Source organism: Phoca vitulina, unplaced genomic scaffold (assembly GCF_004348235.1).
Source record: "Phoca vitulina isolate PV1807 unplaced genomic scaffold, GSC_HSeal_1.0 scaffold72, whole genome shotgun sequence".
Taxonomy (NCBI): domain Eukaryota; kingdom Metazoa; phylum Chordata; class Mammalia; order Carnivora; family Phocidae; genus Phoca; species Phoca vitulina.
The window spans coordinates 6,368,489-6,393,465 of NW_022589775.1; the positions used below are offsets into that span (position 1 = coordinate 6,368,489).

The 24,977-nt window shown below is 43.3% G+C and overlaps 1 protein-coding gene across 11 annotated transcripts in view; it reads right to left on the reverse strand.

Annotated features, from left to right (window-relative positions):
- The window catches only part of TIAM1 (TIAM Rac1 associated GEF 1), a 372,168-nt gene that overhangs the window by 63,786 nt on the left and 283,405 nt on the right, over window positions 1-24,977 (reverse strand). For all 11 annotated transcript variants that reach the window (XM_032393263.1, XM_032393261.1, XM_032393257.1 and 8 more), the window contains 5 exons: window positions 23,053-23,199; window positions 20,473-20,547; window positions 17,594-17,764; window positions 11,340-11,444; window positions 3,884-3,965 (listed from right to left, as the gene is read on the reverse strand). In XM_032393263.1, the coding sequence (XP_032249154.1) occupies window positions 3,884-3,965; window positions 11,340-11,444; window positions 17,594-17,764; window positions 20,473-20,547; window positions 23,053-23,199 (580 nt within the window). The remainder of the gene's footprint in view (window positions 1-3,883; window positions 3,966-11,339; window positions 11,445-17,593; window positions 17,765-20,472; window positions 20,548-23,052; window positions 23,200-24,977) is intronic.

The following is a 24,977-nucleotide window of genomic DNA, read 5'->3' on the forward strand; positions in this document are numbered from 1 at the left end:
TGGTCTTCTTTTTCTAATAACCAAAAGATAATAACAAAGACCACAGTGGACTATGAAATTGGCACTGGGCAAGCATGGCTCTGAGAAACAGATCGGACCCCTCAAGGTGGTGGGGAGTCTCTGTGATAGGATTGCTGAAGAAAGCTTTAGCAATCTTTTCTGGAAGATCAGGCAAATGGAAGCCGACATGCACAAAGGTAAATAGCACTTTAGCTCTGCACTGGAATTCATATCAGAAGACACCTGTTTGAGGAGTCAAGCAGACAGGAGCCCCTCTCGGCGTTCAGAAAGGCAGCTCTCGCCGTTCAGAAAGGCAGCTCTCGCCACACTCGGCTATGCAACAGACACCACCTAGGGCTCTCAGAGTCCCCAAGAGCAGCCTCCATTTCAAGATGCCAGTAGTGAGCACACTCGGGGAAAGGGGGATATATCCATCTCCTACACTGACAAATATAAAGAAAATATGGTACATTCTACAGCTGGATTATTTCGAGGTCACTGAAGAACACAGTGATTTTAACAGTTAATCAGCAAAGTCGGGATCTTTTTTCCTTTTAAATAGGATAGTAACGATCTTTTTTTTTTTTTTTTTTAATTTATTTGAGAGAAAGAGCACGCATGAGAGGGGGGGAGGGTCAGAGGGAGAAGCAGACTCCCTGCTGAGCGGGGAGCCCGATGTGAGGCTCGATCCCGGGACTCCAGGATCATGACCTGAGCCGAAGGCAGTCACTTAACCGACTGAGCCACCCAGGCGCCCCTAAGATAGTAACAATCTTAATTCCCGGCCAACAAATGTAATACAGCCCCCAAATGATTGCCGACGGGAGGCAGAGGGAGTTACTGGATATAAACCCAATGTATCCACCCCATCAGAAGGCTCTCAGTTACAAAGATGGGGAGGCACTATGAGTGGCAATAATGCCCTCGAGAATGAAGGAAGTGATTAAAACTAAGAAAAGAAACCAAGGAGACAAAGTCCTGTGATGAACAACCAGAAGGTTCCTCATACTAAAATCGATAGCCAAAGAAAAATCATGACAGCATCAGAAACAGCAGGGAAGTACCCAAAATCAGATTCCAGGATACAGCGAAATTCAGAGAATGGGACAAGGGGAGACACCTCTGATTGAAATGGTTCACACGACCAGAAACACAACAGCGGAAGTCCCCGGAGAAAAAGGAACGGACGTTCCTTAAATGATGCGTCCTTCCACTTCAAGGCGGCCGAGGCGATCATGCTTAATCTCGTAACCATCTGAATTCATTTCAACAAGGTCTGCGAACAACCTGCAGGCTCAGGTGGTGGGAAGGGCAACTGGGAGAAATTAAGGAAGCGTCGGATCTTCCCATTGGTTCAGTCGGTTGGATTATTAAGTGCTATTTCCCTCCCTAAAGTGTTCCGAGATAGAAGGCAGCATGTGGTCTGTAGTTAGCTTTTTGTGTGTTGGTGCGTGCTGGGAACTTTGACATTTACTGCACCCAATATATACTGAGCTCGATACACAGCGGGAAGCCACACTTGCTGGGTGCTAGTGTTAGGTAGAGATGCGCTGAATTTAGAATCCTTGGTCATTCTGAGGTCAGAGGCAACCAGGTCTCTTAGGACTGGGGGACTCTTTAACTTCTCAATCAATACGCCGTTGGAAGACCTCACGCCAACATGAACTGGGCCCTCAGAATAAAGGGTCGAGCTCAGGTTATGAGCCACACACAGCAGGCTCTAGAAAGTGCAATCCAGGATCCCAGTACAGTTGGCTGCTGACAGTCATGTAAGGACAGAAGTTGAGACTAAATACTGAGAACCCCGCTGTGTAATCTTGGCACACCTCCACACATGAGCTTTCATAGTTTACAAAAGCGGTGGTGGTCCATAGCAGATTGGAATTGAAAACAAAACAAAAAACCCTGCTTCTTTAGGACATCAGATAGTTTGAGAAGCACTGCTGACAAGAGTTCTGGGTGGATGCCTGATGCACTGTAACACCTTCAGCGTGGAAATGTAAATGGGTTGTCATGTCAATAAAAAAAATATAACAAGTATAGCAGTTTTATGCCCCGTTTCTGAGTCCAAGTACCAGTCAACCTTAGAGTTCCATATCAGGAGCTTGAAATTCACCCTCTCCTGCTTCTTGCTGCTTAAAGAGAAAAGAGTAAGTTTCATGGTGCATCTTCCTTTGGAGAACCCACTTATTTATAGCACTGCTACCAATTACTGCTTTAATAACCAAGGTCACGCTTCTGATGCATAATAAGCCCTTCACAGACATTTATCCTTTGCCATCAAAAACGCCCTCTGGGTTTATGATGTCTTTAGTTTTAGGGTCCAGAAGGAAAGAGCAGGAAGGTGTCATGCAAGTGACCGAGGTTCAAAATTAGGTTCTCTTCATTAAGCCAAATCGTCTCGGGAGCATTCGGAGATGAAGACTGGGCGCCTGTGGGAGCGAGTGCAGAAGGACTCTGCTATTCCCGCTGCGCAGGAAAGGATCTGAAGATGCTCAAATGCTAAAAAGCCGGATAACTTAATTCAGAGAGAAACTGTAAATGAGCAGACACAGGAGGCTCGTGTCTTTCCAGGACCTCTTCCTTCCTGCACAGAGCAGGGCGATGCTTCTCTGCCCCCTGGAGGAAGCTGGGGGCCGTGCGCCCTGCTCTAACAATAAACCATCAGGTGCAGCAGCGCCTGGCTTACCACCTTCTCTCTTTCCCTCTGCCAAGACACGGACGATGCCCCAGGTGGCAGCCGCTGTGGCCCGTGTCCTGGAGGGAGGACAACATAAAGAGTCCCAGCCAACCCACAAAGGATGCGTGGTGAATTTAGGAAGCACATTTCCCTGTTTGGAGCTGCCTCAGCCAACCCCACCGCTCCTAATATCGCAGGATGGATTTCCCCACGTCTTCTACTCAAGCACCAACTCCATTGCTATTCAAATCATACCTAAGTAGTCTGAAACATATGGAAGGGATGATATATTCAACTACGCCAGAATGCGGGCAACCGTGTGGAAAAGCGTTAACATGGCAACCCTGACTACTGGTCTTTGAAAGGCCTGCTTACAAGTTTGGCCCCTGGCTGGCATCCGGGAACTTGCAACACCCTCACGAGGCCCACTGGGCCTCGCATGTGTACAAATAATGTGGTTTATGCTGAACACCTGCTTTCCACCTGGGAGTCCGAGGCTTTGGTACACGCTGGGCAGAGGGTATCTGTGTGACTGACTGGGCACTGAGTCTCCAACAAGCTTCCCCACTGGACAACAGACCCCATGCGCTGTCCGCTTGTGAATTAAGGCCGTCCTGTGTGACTGGGGAACTCTTGGAAGCTTGTACCCCATTTCCTCAGACGTCACCCCATGTGCCTTTCCCCTCTATTGATGTTGCTTTGTACGGTTTCCCTGTAATAAGTCATGGTCATGAGTAGGACTATAAGCTGAGTCCTACAGGTCCTCCTAGTGAATCAGCAAATCTAGGGATGGTCTTGGGGACGCCTCCCCCCACAACACCAAAATGAGTTCTTTTAACATGATTCATTGGGGAAGGGAGAATAATGAGCATATTTGAGGGAGAGAGGTGTGAAAAGATCATTTCTTCATTATTAAGGGTATACCACAAGATAAAGTAATCTGTTCCCGATATAGGCATTTCCTTTTTATGACAGTTGAACCCCGCTGATTAAGGCTATGAAATTTAGGCTGAAGTCTTCATCGTACCCACAGTAAATATCTCTTTTTTCCTGACTTTGACTGCTCTGTTTCTAGCACTGAAGCCAGATGTGCTGTTTTAAATAGGCCCCAAAGGCATTTTACTGAATTGTAAATAAGTGCATGTTTACACAGGAATTGCTTTAACTTGAAAAACACCAAAGATCAAAGAAAAGTAAACGTACCATAATTATCACTGGCCGTATCTGACTTCTCAATCTGGATGTCCTGAGTGACTTTTGGACAAATTTCAATTTCTTTGTACAGCTGAAAAGTGACAAAGAGGAGTCTGATGAGGATTTCATTATAAATAACTTATTAGGAATAGACATCATTTTCTAAGTCTATTTTTTTGCAATTGATACTTGAAAGTAAAGTCTCATCATATCCCAGTCTTTTTATTGAACTCAATCCATTAAGAATCACAACAGAAATGTTAAAACTCATATTCCCAGACTTGGCTACAGTTCCAGTTCCTAAATAATCCCTCAACACCACTCTATGTCTTTTCCCACCGAGTATCTCTCACAGATCTGAAAAATAAATTTGCTAAAGTAATCAAAAATCTCCAGTCATCAAAAATCTCCAGTACTCAGGCCGCCTGGGGTGGCTCAGTCGGTTAAGCGTCCGACTCTTGATGTCGGCTCAGGTCATGGTCTCAGGGTTGTGAGATCGAGCCTCCACCTCCATCCAGCTCTGCGCTGGGTGTGGAGGCTGCTTAAGATTCTCTCTCTTCCTCTCTCACTGCCCCCCCCAAAAAGAAAAGAAATGTCTGGTACTGGGGAACAAAATTATTAAAATTAGGAAGAGGCTATAAAGATCTTGACAAGGGACTCCTAGAAATAGGAGAAATCTCTGTGCTTCCCATTCTCTTCTGTTCACAAATCATTTTTGCCCAAAATGTTCACAGTAGCACAAATAGGTGGCAACAAGTTAAAGCACTGAAATGGACAGAGAATTATATAAATAGAGGGTATTCTCGTTTAGCCACTGCATTATACCAAATTAGCTAGAAAACTAAAGCACATAAATTAATCGGTTCTCTAGAAACCCAAGAAAGCCTGGGGGGGGGGGGGGGGATAAAAAAAAAAGCTGTAGTTCACATGCCAGAAACTTTATCTCAATTTACTTTAATTCATTTTCACTTGGAGGTACCAAACCTTACTTCTTAGGTAAGCAAGCCAAAGGCCATTTCCAAAAATTATGATAAATATTCCAAAACAAATATGCGTGTCAAAGCTCATATGGAACTTAAAAACTATCATTCAATTTTGAAATGAAAATCTATTTGTGCCAAGGTCAATAAGAGAAGGCTGTCCTTTAGCACGGAAGGGAAGTCTTGGTGGTTATCTAAACTTGCTCCCATCTCTGACCACAGGGTCATTCCTCTGGAAATAATGTAATTCAGGCAAGTAGAAAAGAATGGTAGTTTCCTTCTCTTCCCTTTCTTAGGGCAGCTGACAGGTGGGAGAGGTGAATCCGAAGCTTGGGACTCAGGAGGCTGGAAAAGGGGCCACTGTAATAGAAAGCCAAGGGAAGCAAAGGCCTGGGACCACTGACCACCCAGCCCAGGGCCTCTAGAACACCCTCACTCAATGCAACTTCTGACAAATGCAGTGTGTTAGGGGTATAATTTCATGTGGTTTTTTTTTTTTAAATCTTTTTATACTTCAGAAAAATGTTCATACCAATACACTCTACAAATCAGAAGAAATCAATTATAAAACTGATCTTTAATTCAGAAAATACAGTCACCAAAGTTATAAATACCAAACATACTAATGTCTTATGCCATGTTTTAGAACACCACGGAATGCTCAATAAAATGCCATGAATTGTGTTCACTTCAACTTGCTTTGAGCCTTAGTTTTTACTTTTTTTAATTTAAATTCAATTAGCCAACATAGAGTACATCATTAGTTTCAGATGTAGTGTTCAGTTAATTCATCAGTTGCGTGTAACGCCCAGTGCTCATCACCTCACCCTTTTTCAAAATTTCCTTGAGAGCCAAACTCTTACCCTAGGTGGCAGTAAACCACTGTCTGTTCCAATCGTGTCCGGAAAGTTCCAAGTGGTTTCCACAGATCCAGCGGGAACACAGCTTTGTGAATAATCTTTCTATTCTTTCATAATATTGCCTCCTACTTTTCTTTGGATTGGTGTGAAAGCCACTGTGTCTTTGACCAGCCTCAGACAATAACTTAGTGTCATCTAGGTAAGCCCCTTGGCCACAGTCCTTCCTTAGGGTACTTAGACTAATATCGTGTTTAGTAAAAAGCACTAATAAAATATATCAAAATCTCGAGAAGGGTCTACACTTTAAAATATATTTTCAGTGCAACGACAATCAATATCTGAAACTAGAATTGCTAAAATTTTGTACTTTTATACAAACACCTTTAACAGCAAAGCGTCACACACATTCCCTTTATTTTATTAAATCAATGATGTCGCACGCTCTCCCTCTTTTCAAACACCAGATTAAAAGGTCATCAGATGTTAAAAAAAAACCTTGATTACCAGGTATTCGAGTTATCATGAAGTCACAATCCTTCGTTATCCCATCTCCTCTGGGTGCCCTGGTCCAAGCCAGCATCACCCACCACCCCAGCCACGGCTCACTACCCCCTGCCTGCTCTCAGCTCCTTCTCTTATGCCCTACGGTCCACTGGTCACACATCAGCCACGTGAGCCTACTAAAAACAGAAGTCCACGAATGTCCTTCCTCCCCTGGGGCTCCCCCTCTCACCTAGGCCCTAGATGGCCCATCTGGTTCCCCTCCTCCCTCCTCTCCTGCATCCTCAAGCCTCCCTCCCCAGCCCCCTCACCTACCCTCCTCTTGACCTCCTCACACACAAGCAAACCACCTCCACTCCTGCCACCCGCCCCGACAAGGCCTCACCCAGCTCTGTTCCCTCAGCCCAGAACACTTTCCTCCAAACTACCTCTACGACTCATTCTCTCACCTCGCTTCCTGTTCACACATCAACCCAAACACAGCTAAAGGAGCGGCACCCTCTGCTTCTGGATGCCCCCATCTCTCTATCTTCTTGATCTAACCTTTTCTCTCCAAGCTCTTCATATCCTCCGAAATATTATGCGTTTACAGGTTTTTGTGCAAAAAATTTATATTTTTATATCTGTCTCCACAAACTTGAATATAGGTTCCACAAGGAGCAGAGATTTTTCCGTCTTTTTTTTTTTTAAGTAGGCTCCACGCCCAATGTGGGACTTGAACTCATGACCCCAAGATCAAGAATCCCATGCTTTATGGGCTGAGCCAGCCAGGCGCCCCTAGGAGAAGGGATTTTTGATTACGTATCACATAAGTGCTAAATAAATATGTGCTGGATAAGGAAATCAGTTAATCAGTGTTTCTGTAAACTCTTTCTTCCCCCCTACCACTTTAAGAAAAACACACTTAACATGGGTTTTGAAAAGCCAGTGTTTCTCATTCATTATCATTCCGTCAATGGGGCCTAAGAACCAAATAAGAAAAAGTAGCCAAACAGGTACCACTTATACTAGAAAGTAACCAGCAAAGCAGATGAGCAGATGACTGACGCGTCATGGCCAGTCACAAGCGAGAAGATCCCCTAAGCCACCGAATGAACATACCAGACCCCTCAGGTCTTTAAAATCTAGTATACACTTTTGCTAATAACTACCGGCTTTATTATGAAAGAACGCTGGGTAAAACGATGTCAGAGAATAAGACATATTGGGACAGTCATCTATAAATGAGTTCCTTTTGAGGAAACAACTTCGTACATGCGTGAGCTTCCCTGGTCTGCCAAAAATAAAATGGAGGGGGGCGCCTAGGTGGCTCAGTCAGTTAAGCATCTGCCTTTGGCTCGGGTCATGATCCCGGGGTCCTGGGATCGAGCCCCGCAGTGGGCTCCTTGCTCAGTGGGGATCCTGCTTCTCCCTCTCCCCCTGCCTGCGACTCCCCCTGCTTGTACGTGCACGCTCTCTCTCTGACAAATAAACAAAATCTTTAAAAAATAATAAAAAAATAAAATGCAGGTGGGCACTGGGAACCAATTAACCATGTGCGGTCTGATGCTTGTTCAGTAGGGGTCAACACTTTGAAATCTGCAAACTCTCAAAAAGCCTCCAGGAACACTGTGTGTTCAAACACCCCCTGCCTTGGAATGACATTAGAACCAGTTAATGGCCTGTACCAGGGATCGGAAACCAGGGACCCCTGGGCAGAATTCAAGGGGGGCGTAAACTTACATGGTGAAAAAAAAATGACATCTTTATATTCACTAACCAGTAACTGAACCTTAGCATTTGAAGCAACTGAAACCTCCAACCATAAATAAATGCAGGTAACAAATACAGGAGTATTAGCAGCCGCTGTGACCTGTCACAAGTAAAATTAGTTATTTTCCAGTCACATTCTAGCTACCACTACTATCTCAAAGTGTTATTCATGCTCATCACGACTTCAAAACGGTGGTAGCTATCAGACCTACAGCTAGCTCTTATTATTTAATGAGCCAATAAATAAGCACATATATTATCTACAATTTTAAGAATGTTTTGATAATTATTTCAACATAATTAGGCCATAGGTAATCCTATGTATTTTATTTCGTGCAGGCTTTACCAAGTTTCCCAAGCTATCTTAAGAACAAAAAAGTTCAGGGGCGCCTGGGTGGCTCAGTCCGTTAAGCATCTGCCTTGGACTCAGGTCATGATCCCGGGGTCCTGGGATCTAGCCCTGTGTGGGGCTCCTGGCTCAGTGGGGAGTCTGCTTCTCCCTCTCCCACTGCCCCTCCCCCCTCATGTGCTTCCTCACTGTCTCTCAAATAAATAAAATCTTAAAAAAAAAAAAATAAAGAAGAAGAACAAAAAAGTTCAGAATCTGGTAAAAACAGAGATGTGAGTAAGCAATACTCACTTGCAATCCGAACAATAAAATTAATGAGTCTATGGCATTTGCTTCCTCAGGGATCTCTGAGCTGGAGACCTTTGGCAATGAGCAAGAAAGAATGCCATGCTCTCTTCGCATTTTAGATTCTTTTAAAAAATTATAATTAGGGCGCCTGGGTGGCTCAGTCGTTAAGCGTCTGCCTTGGGCTCAGGTCGTGATCCCAGGGTCCTGGGATCGAGGCCCGCATCGGGCTCCCTGCTCAGCGGGAAGCCTGCTTCTCGCTCTCCCACTCCCCCTGCTTGTGTTCCCTCTCTAGCTCTCTCTCTCTCTCTGTCAAATAAATAAATAAAATCTTTAAAAAAAAATAAAAATAAAAAAATAAAAAATTATAATTAGAACATCTGTCCAGCAACTGCAGATACAAAGAGACTAGGCTTGGCACACCTCCGTCTCCTATACTGGATGAACCACACAATGGCCAAGACTCAAAAGTAGTAAGTGAGTTGATATCATTTCAAAAGATGTGTCTCAAGCACGTACTATGTGTGAGATACGAGGGACACGGAAGCTGGTCAGGTGCAATATATGAAAGTCATGACCACCACGATGCAAACACGTGGATGATCTAGCAGCTGTTTCAATCTTATCGGCAACGCATGTTCCTTTTTTAAGTAAGGAACGGGGTTTTCTTTCCTCTGCTCAGAGAGAACAAAGTTGGGGCTCTTCCACATGCCAGAGGGGGGTAAAAATAAATCAGCTACTCTCCTTTAAAAGTTCCCTCTTCTGTTAACAATTATTTAGGCAATGGTTGAAAATAGACTGGTCTTGATCCTCTTCCATTGATTGCATTGGCTCGGAAAAGCGCTGCGAACACACCCCCTCTCCGATTTCATTAGCGACACTTAAAGGGGCCCGAGGGAACATTTCAGGATGATGGAAATTAAGTTAGGATTGTAGCACTGGAAACAGGACGGTATACATGGGTTAAAAGTCCTCGAATTGTGTGCTTCCCAACTCGCCGAGCTTTAGCGTATATAAAGTGAACGTCAAAAAAAAAACTTGACTGAAAACAAAATTCCCTACTAAACTTTAAATCACGCTTCTCCTTTTCAGAGACAGACTACTGGGGTCTAAGTTTCCAGTTCTGCTTTCTGTGGTGCAACCGCATCTGAAGTCATGCTGCTATCACTCGCATTTCTGTGGCAAGCAACTCAGTGGCCCCCAGAGGAATGACTAAGTGCAGAGAGGGAAGAGCGAATTCCAAGACAGAGGCGCCTTGCTCCCCAAATGGCTCTTTCCTGGAACAGAAAAATGTATCCACTCGGCTAACAAAAAAGGAACTTGTCGGTGTCTTGTTACCATGACCATCTTTACTGAGCATCTACTATGTGCACCATGATCTCTAATCTTTGCAAAATCCTAGAAATTAAGCACAGTTGACTCTTGAACAACATGGGTTTGAACTGCATGGGTTCATAGATTTTTTTCAGGGCTGCAGATGCATTTTCTTTTCCTTATGACTTTTTTTTTTAAGGATTTTATTTATTTATTTGAGAGATACAGAGAGAGAGAGCATGAGCAGGGGGAGAGGGAGAGGGAGAAGCAGACTCCCCGCTGAGCCAGGAGCCCGATGTGGGGCTCGATCCCAGGACCCCGGGATCATGACCTGAGCCAAAGGCAGATGCTTAACCACCTGAGCCACCCAGGTGCCCCATGACTTTAAAAAAAAAAAAAAAAAAGATTTTATTTATTTATTTGAGAGAGAGAGAGAGCACGAGCAGGGGGAGCAGCAGAGGGAGAGAGACAAACAGACTCCCCGGGTGAGTGTGGAGCCCCAACGCAGGACTCGATCCCAGGGCCCCAAGATCATGACCTGAGCCGAAGTCAGCCGCTTAACCAACTGAGCCACCCAGGCACCCCTCTTCCTATGACTTTCTTAATAACATTTTCTTTTCTCCAGCTTACTTTACTGCAAAAATACAGTACATAACGCATATAACATACAAACTACATATAATTGACTGTTAATGCTATCGGTGAGACTTCCAGTCAACAGTGGGCTATGAGCAGTTGAGTCGTGGGGGAGTCAAAAATTATACTCGAATTTTCGACCGTGCAGGCCACTAACGCCCCTACCCCCTGCACCGTCAACTATATTCAAGGGTCAACTGTATTAGCACCTCATTTTTTGCCAATACCACAAATGAGTAAGCGGTAGGGCCCATATAAAACCCAGCTCTAGTTTAGAACCCGAGTCCCATAATGAAACTCAAACATACATAATGTCCCCAGGAATCGATACAAGTACAGTAACAAAAGACTGGGACATATGATCACATGGCGGCTTTTTCATCTCACGGGATTCGACTCACTGGTATCAATAGGCAGGTAGAAGTCACTCAACCCTGGAGTTAGTGCTTTTTTTTACCTGACAACAGCCAGCTGATCTTTGAGTCACCCATTTAAAACAAAGGGCTGCCAAAGCTGCAGGGACAGCTAGGAATAACAACTAAAATTCCATCTGAGAGGCAGCTCTGGATTTCAATTTTTCTTGATCGCATGGCCTCGCTCCTTGCATAAACAAAGGTGGCATTTCTACTCGGCAGACACATCGTGATAAGTAAGGCCATCTTCACAAACTTTAGAGCTCTTTATTTTAGAATTCATTCCACTTCACCAACCACAATTAGCCCGAGCACACACATAATTTAAAAATAATCTCCTACAGAATGTACTTGGACAACAGTCATAAACATTACCAGCTCATAAATGTCCTCCTCAGGCTTTGGAACATAGTGTTGCATTTTGTTTTCTATTAGAAATTTCAGACGCAGGTAATGAGCAGAATGATCCAGTTGATGTGTCTGGGACAAAAGAAAGGAAAAAGAAAAGACAATGGGTGTTCAATAGTAAACAGGAATAATTAGCGCACCACTGACATATTACCATGTATCCCCCGAGAATTCTAGAGATTTCTCACTGTGGAGGGGGAAAGGTTTCTAACCTCTTAGAAGGTTTACATCCAAAACTCAAACCTTGAAAGCATTTTCATTGAACAGATGAATAATATTCCACGGATAGCTTATGATTCCACGGAAATAACTGAGTCACATCTTCACTTCTGCTTATCTGAGTCATACGCTTTAACACTGGTTTTGCATCAGATTAGAGAGGCCCTTCCACACAATTCCAAACATACAAAGGTGATTAAAGAAGAAAAGTAACAGAAAGGCAAGGAAGTATTCCCAGGGATAGAAAAAAGCTGTGCCCTGGCAAAGTTGTTTTTCTAACCACATGGGGACACTGGGACAGTTGTTAATAGTTCATTTGCAGGCGAGTCAGTGTGAAGACAAGGCATTTGGATTTCAATCTTATTTATATACACCCCGAGTGAGACTCCCTCCGGGGGCAGTGCAGACGGGCATGGGTCCAGCTTTGGAAACACATTGAATGACTTGCCCAAAGAAAACAATTCTAAAATAGCTAAGGATTGAAATTTCCAGGCCTTCTCCTTTGGTCCAGAATGGGTCAACTGATCTTTCCCCTCTAGAAAGTCATCCTCGATTTAATGTTTCGGGGGGGGGGGGGCAGCCATAGTGGCAACGTGGTTTTATAACTAATCCCCAGTCTACATTCATGAAGATGCAGAGAAAAAAGTAAGAAAATGCTCTTTGAAAGTTACATGGCAAGCCTGAAAATGGATTGTTAGAAAATGTTTAAATCGGGTCATTTTTTTTTAAAGCATTCTTATCTTTTAGAGATTCATCCTCAAGGACTAGGAGATAAAGATATGATGTCTACAATTTGCTTCTAAAGTAATCCAGAGCAGGGGGTGGAAGGGAGTTAGTAAACAGATGAAACATAATTCCGGTAATCACAGAACCTTGGTGATAGATACGCAGGAGTTTATGACAGGATTCTCTAACTCTTACATAAGTTTGAAATTTTTCATAAATATAAAATCTCTTCCCACCAAAAGCTCTACTGGTGAGATTTCAATATAAGTGAAATTGATTTTTCACTGCATTCATCCTCTGCTTACCCTGCCCACTCCCCCAAAACCATTTTAAAGGCCAAACTAAGATCATGCCAACAATTATTCCAATAAGAGTCATTCAATCACATCTAACAAACTCTTAAGTGTGTCAGGCACTGTGAGAAGCACTGCAGATAAAGCAATTAATAAGACATAAATGCAGTCTTCGGGAGTGTGTGTGGCTACGGGGAAGGGGTGTGCAGAAAATGGAAGGTGGGGTGGTGGCGGCTTCGCTTTTTAAATAAATACACATGCAAGATATGCATCTTGCATTATCACAAAAGCACATTTCCAGAGACTGCAAATGAGTTTGTTCTGCACACCTAGCAGAATGATAAAGAAGTTTTCTATCAGTGACTCTTCAGAACCCCCAACCTGCATCCTCTCCTGAGTCAAGTGATGATCTGAAGCCGCTGTGTGATCCCAGGCACTGATTAAATGCTCAGTGTCTCACAGACCCAGATGGTTGGGGCCTAAGATAATAAGAGTGTATGGGTAATCCAGAGAAGCATAAAACAGGCAAGTTTTCAAGTGTGCGATCTATTGCTTGTGGGAGAGCTGCTGAGACAAACATCAACGAAATAATAATATTTAGGGTAATAGGATCAGAAACGTTTCCCTCCAGAGACAGAAGCTGCAAATGCTTCCCACCTACCTAGGTCCTCACTGAAATCTTTAAGTAGAAGAAAAAAATTTTGTTCCCCATCTGTTTCTGACTGAGGTGGGAAGGAAAGAAATGAAACTCCATAGGGTCTTGGTTAACAGGAACAAATCTACTTGGCACCCGTTACTGTCACCGTTAATAAACACTTTGTGGATGCTCCCAATGAGGCTGCCACTTAAACAGTCTTCTGGAAGTTGGACCCAAACAGCAACCTCACCTAAGAAGTTGAACCCTCAGTGTGAGAGACAGATGGCCCACTGTCAGGCACCAAAGATCTTCAGATGGTCCTGATGAAGACTGGAGATTCTCATCACACCTTAAATGCTACTGTGCTAAAACATTTACACGGATGTACAGAGAATGACAAACGACAGCTGTCGAGGTACCTCACTTAAAGGAACACAGCAAAGACAACCAAAGAGTGATCAATGTAACAATGATAATGAGGCTGATTCTTGCCACCCTCCCCCTCCACCACCGCCTTTTTCAAACTTCGTGAAGTTACAATAATGTCTTGATGATTCTGAAAAATAAAAATGGCACATGCAACAAACAAAAATTTTAATGGTCTTACTTGTAACCAAGGTGCCCTTAGATTGGTCAGTAAACAGTTACCCTAAAAATGGGACATTGGCTCAATATACCAGAGTGTCTATCATTTTGGTAAATATGTCTCAATTACAAGCCCTCACTAGTCACGGCTGCTCCAACATAAAGGCAAAATCCTAATGAATTAACTAACGGATCACTTAATCCTAAAGAATTAAATCAGATCATCACAACTCTCAAGAAGAATTTTATGCTCCCTAAATATCTGCAAGTCAAAACCAAAGCAGGTTGAGCAAATTACCATGTTCACAATACATCTTTGTGCAGAAAGAATTCCAAATATCAATGAATATTTCAACATGGCAATTCTAAATATTTGGCCTGCTGTAGACTTGTAAAACATTCAAGAGAAACCTTCCTAACTCAAGAGAAATTCAGCGAGGGAAAAATTTAAATGGTACCAATTTGTTTCCCAACGTGCATTTACTTAAGTTACTTAGAGAGCATTTGATTCATTTTGAGGCCATGTAGCCTCAAGTTCTACCTGAAGATAAATATTACCATAGAACAAGTATTAGTTTAGTTGGCATATTTTTTTTAATTTGCATCTACTTCAAAGGGTGAAGTAGTAAAACACAATGCAGTTTTTTCAGTAAATAGTCTGAGCCAATTACAATAGATAATAATGCGATCTTTCAATCCATATGGGTTTGCTCTTCCATTTTGGTCCAACTTCTCAGGGAAACATAAAAGCATGCAGTTACCACATATAGAAATCCATGCAAACACACACACACACACACACACACACACACACACACACACACGCTACTGTGGAATTTCCGAAGATATTTATCTTCCTCTTCAAGGTGACCTTTATTTTTTTTTAAAGCCAATGGTTATTAGAATAATCAAAGGCATAAGCCAACATAGGGACGGCATGAAATAAAGCTCTCATCCCAGGGCCACACGTGAATTATATTAGTGAGAATGGATGAATGAATTTTTTTGCAATTATTTTGGTAATTGCAATGACCAGAATATATCGAAAACCCATAGGCCAATGTGGTTACCTGCTATATTTAGCAACAATCTTTTTTGTAACATCCATAACATGAACAGTACATGAAATGTAGATCTTGAAACATTTACTATACCAGAACTTGACTGGCTCTCGGATGGCAGATGACAAACTGATGGGAAATGATGTGGATCAGATAGAATAGGAAAGAGAATGAGCTGAATGCAAGAGACAGAAGAAAGAGATTGATTATTAAATATTAGAAAAAGCATCCATCACCAACGTTGAGAATGACAATAAAGAAATAAAACACACATTCTGACAATCACCTTTTTTTTTAGTCCCTCCTCCAAGAGAAAAAAAAAACCACTCACCATTAATTAGATCATTAATAACATGTGGCACTGTTTCCCGTTATCTCTTTCCCTCTTAAGAATAAAACTGGCTCCACTAATTACAATAAAGTGTTTTCCAAAGAAGAAGCCAGCTTTAGAAGGCACCTGGCTCTCAGCACACTATATAATTTATCCTACATGGGCGCTTTTCCAGAGACCATCAATTTCTTAAAGTGCACACGAAAGTTTTCCATTTTTAAACTCGTGACACGTAAGCTTGTCCCACGCCATATTGTTTTTGTCTTTATTTCTACGTTTGGGGAAAAAGAGCTGAGGATCCAAGGAAAATTGGGCAGGATGACCTTCTGTTGTCGGAGAAAGGGATCTGTGCCCTCATGATACCATCAATAGCCTTTCAAGTGAAAGAAAGAAACACTTTATAGGGGGACAAGTCCAACTATCTATCTAGAGATGGTCTGTAGTTGCCGTGGCAATACTATTCCTCGTTCCTTGGGTTTCTACCAAGACAACCACTTGAAAAGTACCTAAAATTGCGCCTATCACGATTTTCCCCACTCACTGTTCAATTTTCCACCAATCAATGGTCATTGGAAACTGTGACCTACCCTCCCATCCCTAATTGTGTCTGAGGCCGATGGATACAGGATGCGTTAAAGCAATGCCATCCCCTGGAAGGACCCTCCAGAGTTTGGCTTGTAAAAAAAAAAAAAAAAGCACCAGAGTCCTACTTTTGACACCTTCAGCTGCAGTTCTGAGAATAACTCCCACAGCTCTGCAGAATATTAATGGGTCTCTAAAGAATCGTGCTAATCTATAAATAAAAGAATGCAGAAATCCTCAATAGGCCAATTTTGTTGAGTAATTAAAATGAAAAATGTGAACAGAAATACCATTATCTTCAAAAAGCTGGAATTCACGTACATGAAGACTTCAAAGCATGTAACAGAGTATCATTTATTTTTAACACCTATGTGGGGGCTGGTTTTAGTTTTGTCCCGAAACAAATGGTCCTTCTACATTTCTTGCACATAAGGCTTATTTGAGCCAGACTGTTTCATTTCTCCCACTCAGAGAAAGAGCCATATTTTTTTTTCTTTACAAAGGCCCTAGTGATTTGTTTTCTTTAACAAATTCAAGAATCGCTGATTGTAGAGTTATATACAGCACTGAGGTACTTGCTCTGGGAGAGAAAGTTAGGCAGTGTTTATAACCACTGTGTTGAGTGAGGAGGTCCTCAAAACGTCATTGTCTCCATCCAATTTCTCCCGGGGCAAAATTATGCCAGAAAGGTCTCCACTTGCCCTTTCATGGTCCTGGGGAAAACCATCACACTGTCTAAAGAATATATTCTAGATTCTTCTGACCCTTATGTACTGTCCTTCCTGATGACTGATCTGGTGCAGGAGGATACACCCAGGCTCAGAGCAGCCAGGTAGATGCGGGTTCAGTCCCTCCTTTGCAAACTGACTGCAGTGTGAGCTCAGGGCCAGGAGCTATGGCTCTCTGGGTCTCCCCTTCTCCATCTGTATAATGGGCAGGGGGCATCAGTTCTTTCTCAGACTTGATAGGATAATAGGACTATTAGTGTTAGTTGTGTGGAAGTAAAAACAGGCCCATGAGAAAAGCTCTTTTCTTTCCTCTTTTGCTTATTTGACTTCATCTGGCTGCCCATCAGGGGCAAAAAAATAACACCATGTTAACCTTGAAAAAGATTAGGAAGTTTCTCAGCTTGAAGTGAAAGCAGGGAGAGTGAGCTCAGGCATTTGTCTCACACACACACACACACACACACACACATACACGCACACGCAAAAGGAGGCTTAAATATGGTGTTTTATAGGAAAGGGAGTTTCCCATCACGGAGGTCAAACATATTTCTTTCAGTTTTTCTCTCCCCAGATGCAATGGTGTGTCTGTTGCTGTCAAAAAGTAGGTTACACACAGCACACATAACATGGTATCATTAAATACACGCGTGTGTGTGTGTGTGTGTGTGTGTGTAGAAAACAGAAGGGAAGGCAAAATGCCAGACTGTTTCCAGCATAACTTCTGGATCCTATAAGGGTGGGTTTCACTCGCTTTGTTCTTCCCCCAAATTTTCTAACATTTTTGCAGTGAGCATGTGATACGCTTGTTACCAAATCTATGAAATACACATATTGAAAGGAGCTACTTAAAAAGAATCCCTCTCCTCCCAAAGCCAAAGAATTCACTTCCGCTTATTATGCGTATGATCACAAAGGAATCCAAAGCTGCTCTGAGAGGAAATGGAGGTACTCCAGAATGCCTTCCTCTCTGGCACACCTCTCAATTCCCCCGTGTGGCAGGGAAGGTTCCTCCAGCCCCCTCTGCTCTTCTCAAGGAAAAGACCCCAAGTACTTTCATACCTTGCAGATCAGCTCCAGGGTGTCTCGGGCAGTGTCCCCAGGCCGGACAACCGTCAGGGCTGGCTGATTATTTGGCAGACAGAACCAGGATGGAGTGAAATATTCATGGACCCAAATGTCGCAGTCAGGATTGTGCTGGTGGACGCTGGGCAGGACCATTTCTTTTTCCCTCTACGGTAAGAAATAAAGTTAGCCGGGCAACAGTAGTCAGGACTTGCTATCTCAGATCCCCAGATTGTATATGGGATTAGTTATTCCCAGGAACATGGCCCAGAGCAGAAATGGTGGCACTGGTTAAGGACAGAGGGGAATATTCTGAGGCAGGAAGAAACTACCGAGAGAAGCGGAAGGAGAGGAAGGAGAGATTTCTTAAATACGGTTTCTTAGACCCGGTCCATGGCATGCACGGGTGGGCAGTGTGTGAGTGAGTGGGCACTGAAATTTGGAAGAAAGAAAGAAATGGATCATCCATTCAGCTCAGTGTTCTTGCTATGATTTCTTCCACCAACCCGCCTTAATTTAGAGCAGGGAATTCCTACAGCAAGAATATCTACTGTGTGAGTTATATGTTTCAAAGGCAAGAGTGAGGCCCCAAGGACATTTTTAAAGAAAAGATTATGTTCTAGCACTCATATTTACAGGGAGCATCATCTTTGTGCTTGCATTTGACCTCCAGCACAGTTCCGGGAGGGAGACAGTTCCATTTCCCAGATGAGGTTCAGGGAACCTTAAGGCATGAGCTTGCTGGCCTTATTAGGCTGTTGCCACATTCCACCCTCCCCAACACTCTGCCTGAGGGCCAGGGAGTAGCACCAAGTTTGTAAGGATGGGAAAAGATGTGTCTTATGTACGCATTCAGCAGCTGGGTTGATCTAAGCATACGCAACTAAAACACTCCATAGCAATGAAATAGGAGCCCAATCTCTTTGAAATTAGCAAACAAAGAATGATGTTAGATTTCAGCAATGTAGAAAGAATATGGATGGGCAAGATGTGCTTTGATAAGACTTGATTATTGGTTTAAAACCAGGCCACCGATCAGAAATACATATCTATAGGTTACCAAGAACAAGGCTGGTATTGGCAAATTACAAGAAGAAACAAATTTCCAAACAGAGGCTGAGAGGTGGTAATGTAACAACTTTCATTCATAAAAAGAACGAATCCCAGAATGGGGGACATATTTTTGTAAAGGCTACTAAACTAAATTCACTTGAGAAAACAATTTCAGCTCTGGCTTTGAATGATGTCATTTGTGCAGATAAGTTGAACCCCAAGGAAGGCCTGGCAAAAAACAATCAACTTGGCTAAATCCCATTAACTAAAATTGGAATTTTCCTACTGTCCTCACGCACCACGTAAAATAAATGCCCCTTAGCACTGGATCAGCCCAAGTTTTGCATCTAAACTGCTCTTGGAGATCAAGGCATTCTAGCCAAGAAGTGGAATAAAGAAGTATCTCCGAGAAATGGAAAAACAAAAGGGACACAGAAATCCAAAGGAAAAACATTTGCAGGCTCCAGGATCTGTGTGCCTGGAGAGGGTATCCCAACATTAAAAGTGAACTAATAATGGGGCGCCTGGGTGGCTCAGTCGTTAAGCGTCTGCCTTCGGCTCAGGTCATGATCCCAGGGTCCTGGGATCGAGCCCCGCATCAGGCTCCCTGCTCGGCGGGAAGCCTGCTTCTCCCTCTCCCATTGCCCCCTGCTTGTGTTCCTTCTCTAGTTGTCTCTCTCTCTGTCAAATAAATAAATTAAATCTTAAAAAAATAAAAGTGAACTAATAATAGTATGCAAGATGAGTTATCTAACTTCAGAAACGGCTTCATTAACATCAAAAACTATGCTTGGATTGCACGTAGGTACAGCGATTTAATTACACCAGATCTCATCAGAGAGAGTTTTTCAGAGAGGGCTGTGGATGGGTATTTCCAAGGACACCTGCTTCTGCACCCACGATGACATAATCCAGGAGTAGTTCGAGTACAAAAGTGAGAAAAGGCCTGCCCGCGGCCACTCGTCTCTCCTCCCCCTCCAATGGCCCGAACTCCCCATCACACCCTGGCTTCAGAGGCTCGACTCCATCTAGAATGCGGGGCTGGGCTGACTACTGACCACCGCTGCTTGGTTGCATGGCAACCGGGGGCTGAACTCTCTGTCATATTGATTCCGAGTCTGAGAACCAGAGGATCATTCCAAGGTCGCATTATCAACATAAGAACCCCCTGAACAAAGAGGTTGTTGGTATCACTACCAGGGTCTTTAAAACTCGGGATGTCCATTTATTTAGAGGCTGAAAAAAGTGGCCCAGAAAAAAAAAAAAAAATCAATATTCTTTATGGGCTTTCAATCAGAGCAGTTTGACAACCCCTTTTAAATCCAAGCACAAGGTTGGAACGAGTCTGTGAATCTTTAATTGAATTCTTGTCTTCAGGAGGCAAATGCAGCTTTTTTTTTAGAGTATACTATCGGAACAGTTCTTTGAAATTAATGGGAACAAAACAGCATGTGTGGGCAGAGAGGGAGGGCAGTAAGAACTCACTCTTGGGAATGGAAATTGGATATAAAAGGAATCGGCAATGACATAAAATACTCAGCTCCCCAGAACCCAAATTTTGTCTTAAATTCTAGACGGGAAATTACACATCCAAATGATAAGTATTGAAAATGTTATGTTAGCAGGAGCATGTTCTTATTGTTTCCAAGTTTTAAACATAAAAGGCTTTTCCATCTTTTACTGACCTGTTACATAACTTTGAAAATCTGATCATTTCAGTATTTAACAGAGTCCACTTAATTTTAGGATCCCAAGAACCCACTGAACTGTGTGATGTTGATACATTTGTGGTACTTTTAGAAAAGGAATGTGTTTATTTTTACCTTGCCATCTGGAACAGTGTCATCAAATATTCCCTCTAAAGATTTCTTTACAGCATCCGTTCCCTCTCCAAACACCTGCACATACAAAAGGATCATCTTAAAAAGGACCTTGGGCAGGAGGGCAAACGAAGCATGGGAAGGGGGACGGAAAATGGACATGGCTCTTAGAAAACATTACAGAAGTTTCCAGCTACTACTCTATCAGATCCATAAACAGGGAACATAATTCCATGGTAGCAGACCATGAAAAATATGTTCCTCTAACTGGATCACTTCCCATATTTTTGACAATTCAAAAAAAAAAAGATGAAGAAAAGAAAAAGTTAGCTTTTAGATCTGGAAAAATCGTTTAGATTTAAAGACAATATGCTTGCAAAAGCAATGAGCTAGGTCTCTTCACATTGAAGTTTTGGCAATTCCCTCCTAGACATGATCAAACATTTATCAATAATTAATTTTTCATACTCTGTGGAGTAGAACCTGAGAACATACATTTATAGTACCTTCCACACCACAGAAAAGGTTTTGTTTTTTTTTTTTAATTTAAAAAACAGAAATTTGTCTGTTCTTTGAAATTAAATGAATTCTGCTAAGTAGTCAAAATCTAAACACGCAGACAGGAGAAATTACATATATTGGCTCTAAACCAATCAGGTACTGTCAGGATAATACAGATGATTAAGAAAAAGGCTTTCTCCTGATGCAAATAAGATTGATAGAAACAGACCATTTTTGTCCAATTCAAAGCACTGAATTAGTCAGTAAATTTCTGTTGGTGCTTAAGGCTTATTCTCTTGGTGCTTATGGCTAAGCAAGAAGTTTTTTTAAACCCTGACTTTAAGAGAGAGCAACAAGAATTGCTTATAAGATGTTGCATCACCCTTTGATTTTTGAAATATGTTAAAGCATTCTCTTGGACTCAGTTAACTCGAGTCATCTACTTCAGCAGCAATAGGAATATGACATAACCTGGCGCCGATGAAGTAGAACCACATGAACGAAGGCTTTTGATAGAAAAGAAGGTCAAGCCGAGTTGCCAGCTGCGAAGTCCTGGCACATATTTTAGTGATGGTCTGAGTCATCGGCCATCACAGGAGGATTCACACAAAACACCACCACCACCTCATAAAAGGAGGGGGGAATCCTGACTCTGAATGTCCTCCTTCTGTGGGTTTAAGCAAGAGCCACCAAGTCTCTTGTGTGATTTTTTGGATGAAATAATGACTTCCTGGGGCGCCTGGGTGGCTCGTCGGTTGAGTGTCTGTCTTCGGCTCAGATTATGATACCGGAGTCCTGGGATCAAGTCCCATGTCAGGCTCTCTGCTCACGGGGGAGCCTGCTTCTTCCTCTCCCCCTGCCCCTCCCCTTGCTCCTTCTCTCTCGTTCATTCTCTCTCTCAAATAAATTAAATCTTAAAAAAAAAAAAAAAAAATGAATGACCTTCCTCTAAACTTCTTCCAATTTACACAGAAGCAAATCCCCTGGTAACAAACTTGATGACCCGCCTTCTCCAAAGACCACAGAACAGACCGCATGATTGATCGGTCCAGGCTACCTTATCATTTGCTCATCTGGTCTCCTGCAAACTCCATCAAGGATACAGATAATCCTCATTTAAATAGTGAGCATGGTGGTCAGTGAAGAACGCAGGACATCAGTTTCCAGGATTAATGTCTCTATTAAACTTCAGTTCTTAAGCAAACTAACGGCTGGGATTATCAGAACAAATAATGAGGGATCTTTTTATCAAGCCGGTCAACTGGCTTCTCACTTTGCATAAAGGCACAGAGTGAATAGGTCAAATTGGCAATCCTCGCCATGACCTCCAAAATGCTCACTGCCTCACTTTCTAGCCGCCATGAACCATGAATCCAACATTCTCCTTCTCTGGAAAAGACCAACAGCCGTGTTCCTTCAGTCCCTAAAACCTGAATGAGCGGTCCCGGAGCCACTCATTTCACAAAACCAGAGAGGAGCATGACAATGAAAATGGGGAGAGGTTCCCAGAAGTGACTCTAGTAGGATAGCGGTCTGGGTGAGAAGGGGTCAAAGGGACAAGGCCACAGCATCTGGCTACAGAGGGATGACCCTGCACCACTCTTGGTGATGCCATTCACCACCTACCGAGATCCCCTTCAAGCCCCAGCATCTGGGTGGAGGGCAGAGGAGATGCCCACTTAATGTCAACCCCAAAAAGTCAAGGGCAAAGAAACAATCCAATTTCCCCAGAGGCTGCCTTTGATCCCGCGCCAGAGGCAGCTTAAAAAACTCTGTGCTCAGGTGCCCACTTGGCTTCATCAACAAGTCCTGCTTTTTTCTGAAGACTCAGGATGAATTGTGCACTTTCAGGAGGTCTATAATTAACCAGGGTTTGGAAAGGATGCAGGTGGGGAGACTGGAGCTTGGTGACAGACTAATAGCAGAGTTCAAAGTCAGGAGTATACATTATCTATTAAAAGCGTCTAGCGCAACCAACTTCTTCGTGTCAACTAGCTGATCTGAAGTAAGAGCCAGTAGCAATAAAGGCTCACCCAGCCCAAGGTGAGCTGGCCGTGGGAGCGATCTGGGTTTGCTTCTTACCTGACTGATGCTGGGGCGTCCCTGCTTCTTTTTGGAGGTAGTGTCCAGACCCCAAAGGGAAGAAAACCTGCTCCTTCGCTTGCTTGCAGATCTGGACATGGCCTGAGTGCGACGCCTCACTCCAGTCTCACCAGTGCGAGCTGCCACCTGAGGACAGTGAGCAACCACATCAACAAGAGAGAGGTGTCAGGACCACTCACCTGCTCCTCGGGTTCCCCACGAAGCCACACCTCCAGGGAGCAGCTCTCTGCTTGCCGGATGGGATGCTGCCTGATTTGTGAATTACTTAATAAAGCCAATTAGATCTTCAAATTCATAGAAATGTTTTTTAAAAAAGGCAACACTGATCCCACCACCAGAGCATTTCATCTCTGACTCATATACGTTGGGACTTTGAGGGCCCTTCGTGGATTTAAAATGCAACTGAAAGTTTGGCAAACTCAATCACTGTCTGAAATCATCAGGAAAACAGTAATATGTAAAATAGTAACAGAATGTATAGGTCCTGTTTCCAAGAAGTAGATGCCCCTCTGGTCACAGGATTGAACTCGAGCAGCAAGTTAAACTAACCATGCTATCTTGAGATTCTCCCCAAATGCTATAGAGCTGTTTCTACATTCTAGAAAAATGGTGCCTCAGTGTCAGCAAAACAGTGCAAACAGTATGTGTTGGTTGTTGTGATTCCACGTGAAAAAGCTAAATTTACCAAGTCTTCCACTAATTTTCTCAGAATTACACAATTCCCTTCTTAGGGAAGTGATAGCGGTCCCCCAATATCATTCTCCCTCTGCCTCTATCAGAGAAACCCCCCAGGTAGCTGAGCACATGGCTACCCAAAGTTGACTTATTTTCCTTTGTAGCAGGACATGCGCTTGTGGCTAAGTTCTGGTCACTGGGAGATAAGCAGAAGGGCTATTTGCAATCTCCAGGAATCATCCTCAAGAGGGGGACTTTCCCCTTATCCTTCACTTCCATCCTTCTCGACGAAGGAAGGTCCATATGCTAACCAGTTAGTCTAGGACATTCAGACAGAACCCTTTCCAAGATGGCAGGACAATCAGATGGAAGGGACCTGGGTCTGTGAAAATGGTGAAGCCACCTTATTAGCCTTACATGTCCTATGTTTAGGTAAAAGGGGAATAAAAGTTCTCTTTTGTTAAAAAAAATAAATAAAGGGAAGCTAAACTCTGTTGAGATATTTGCAAGATGCCAGCAACCCAGACAAATATTTCTGAGGGCATCACCCCAGGTGTAAGTCTGCCTCTCGGACAACTCAAGGAGATGCCACATCTTCGTGAGGACTCCACAGAGTCCTTCCTAAGCATACATTCATGCTTGAAGTGCATCCTATGGGCTACAAGCAAAGTCCCAGGAGCTTAAGGGAACTTTTGTCAGGAGGCCTTACTAGGCCACCCACAGGCTTTCCTTTCATATAAGGGAGTGCCAGGAGGTACAGCAAGTCAGACTTGAAATGAAACCTCCCCGCCCATTCTTGGAGCTGGAGATGAGTCTTGGAACTTCCTTGTAATAGATTCCCACACGGGCCACTCCCAGGGTGACGGTTGCCAACTGGCAGGAGTCTAGGGGATGAAACATGTTTGGGTAACTTCAGGGGCCCCCCAGCCATCAGCATGGTGGTTAGAAGGCACACCTCTCCGGGCTTTTAAGTACTCTGGAAGCCCCATGAGTGGACTGGCAAAGATACTACAAACAGGAATCCAAACAGCTTCTCTGCGTATCAGGGGGAAGGTTTTGGTCCCAAATGAAAATAGGCAGATGAAGTCTTATGTTTTCCCAGCTTGGCAAAGAAGAAAACCCAGATCCGGGCAGATAAAAATCCCATATCCAAGACCGCGTTACAGAAAGAGCTCTAATCTAGGATTATGCTCAAGGTGTTGAGAAGGGGACAAAAAAAAAAAAATCAC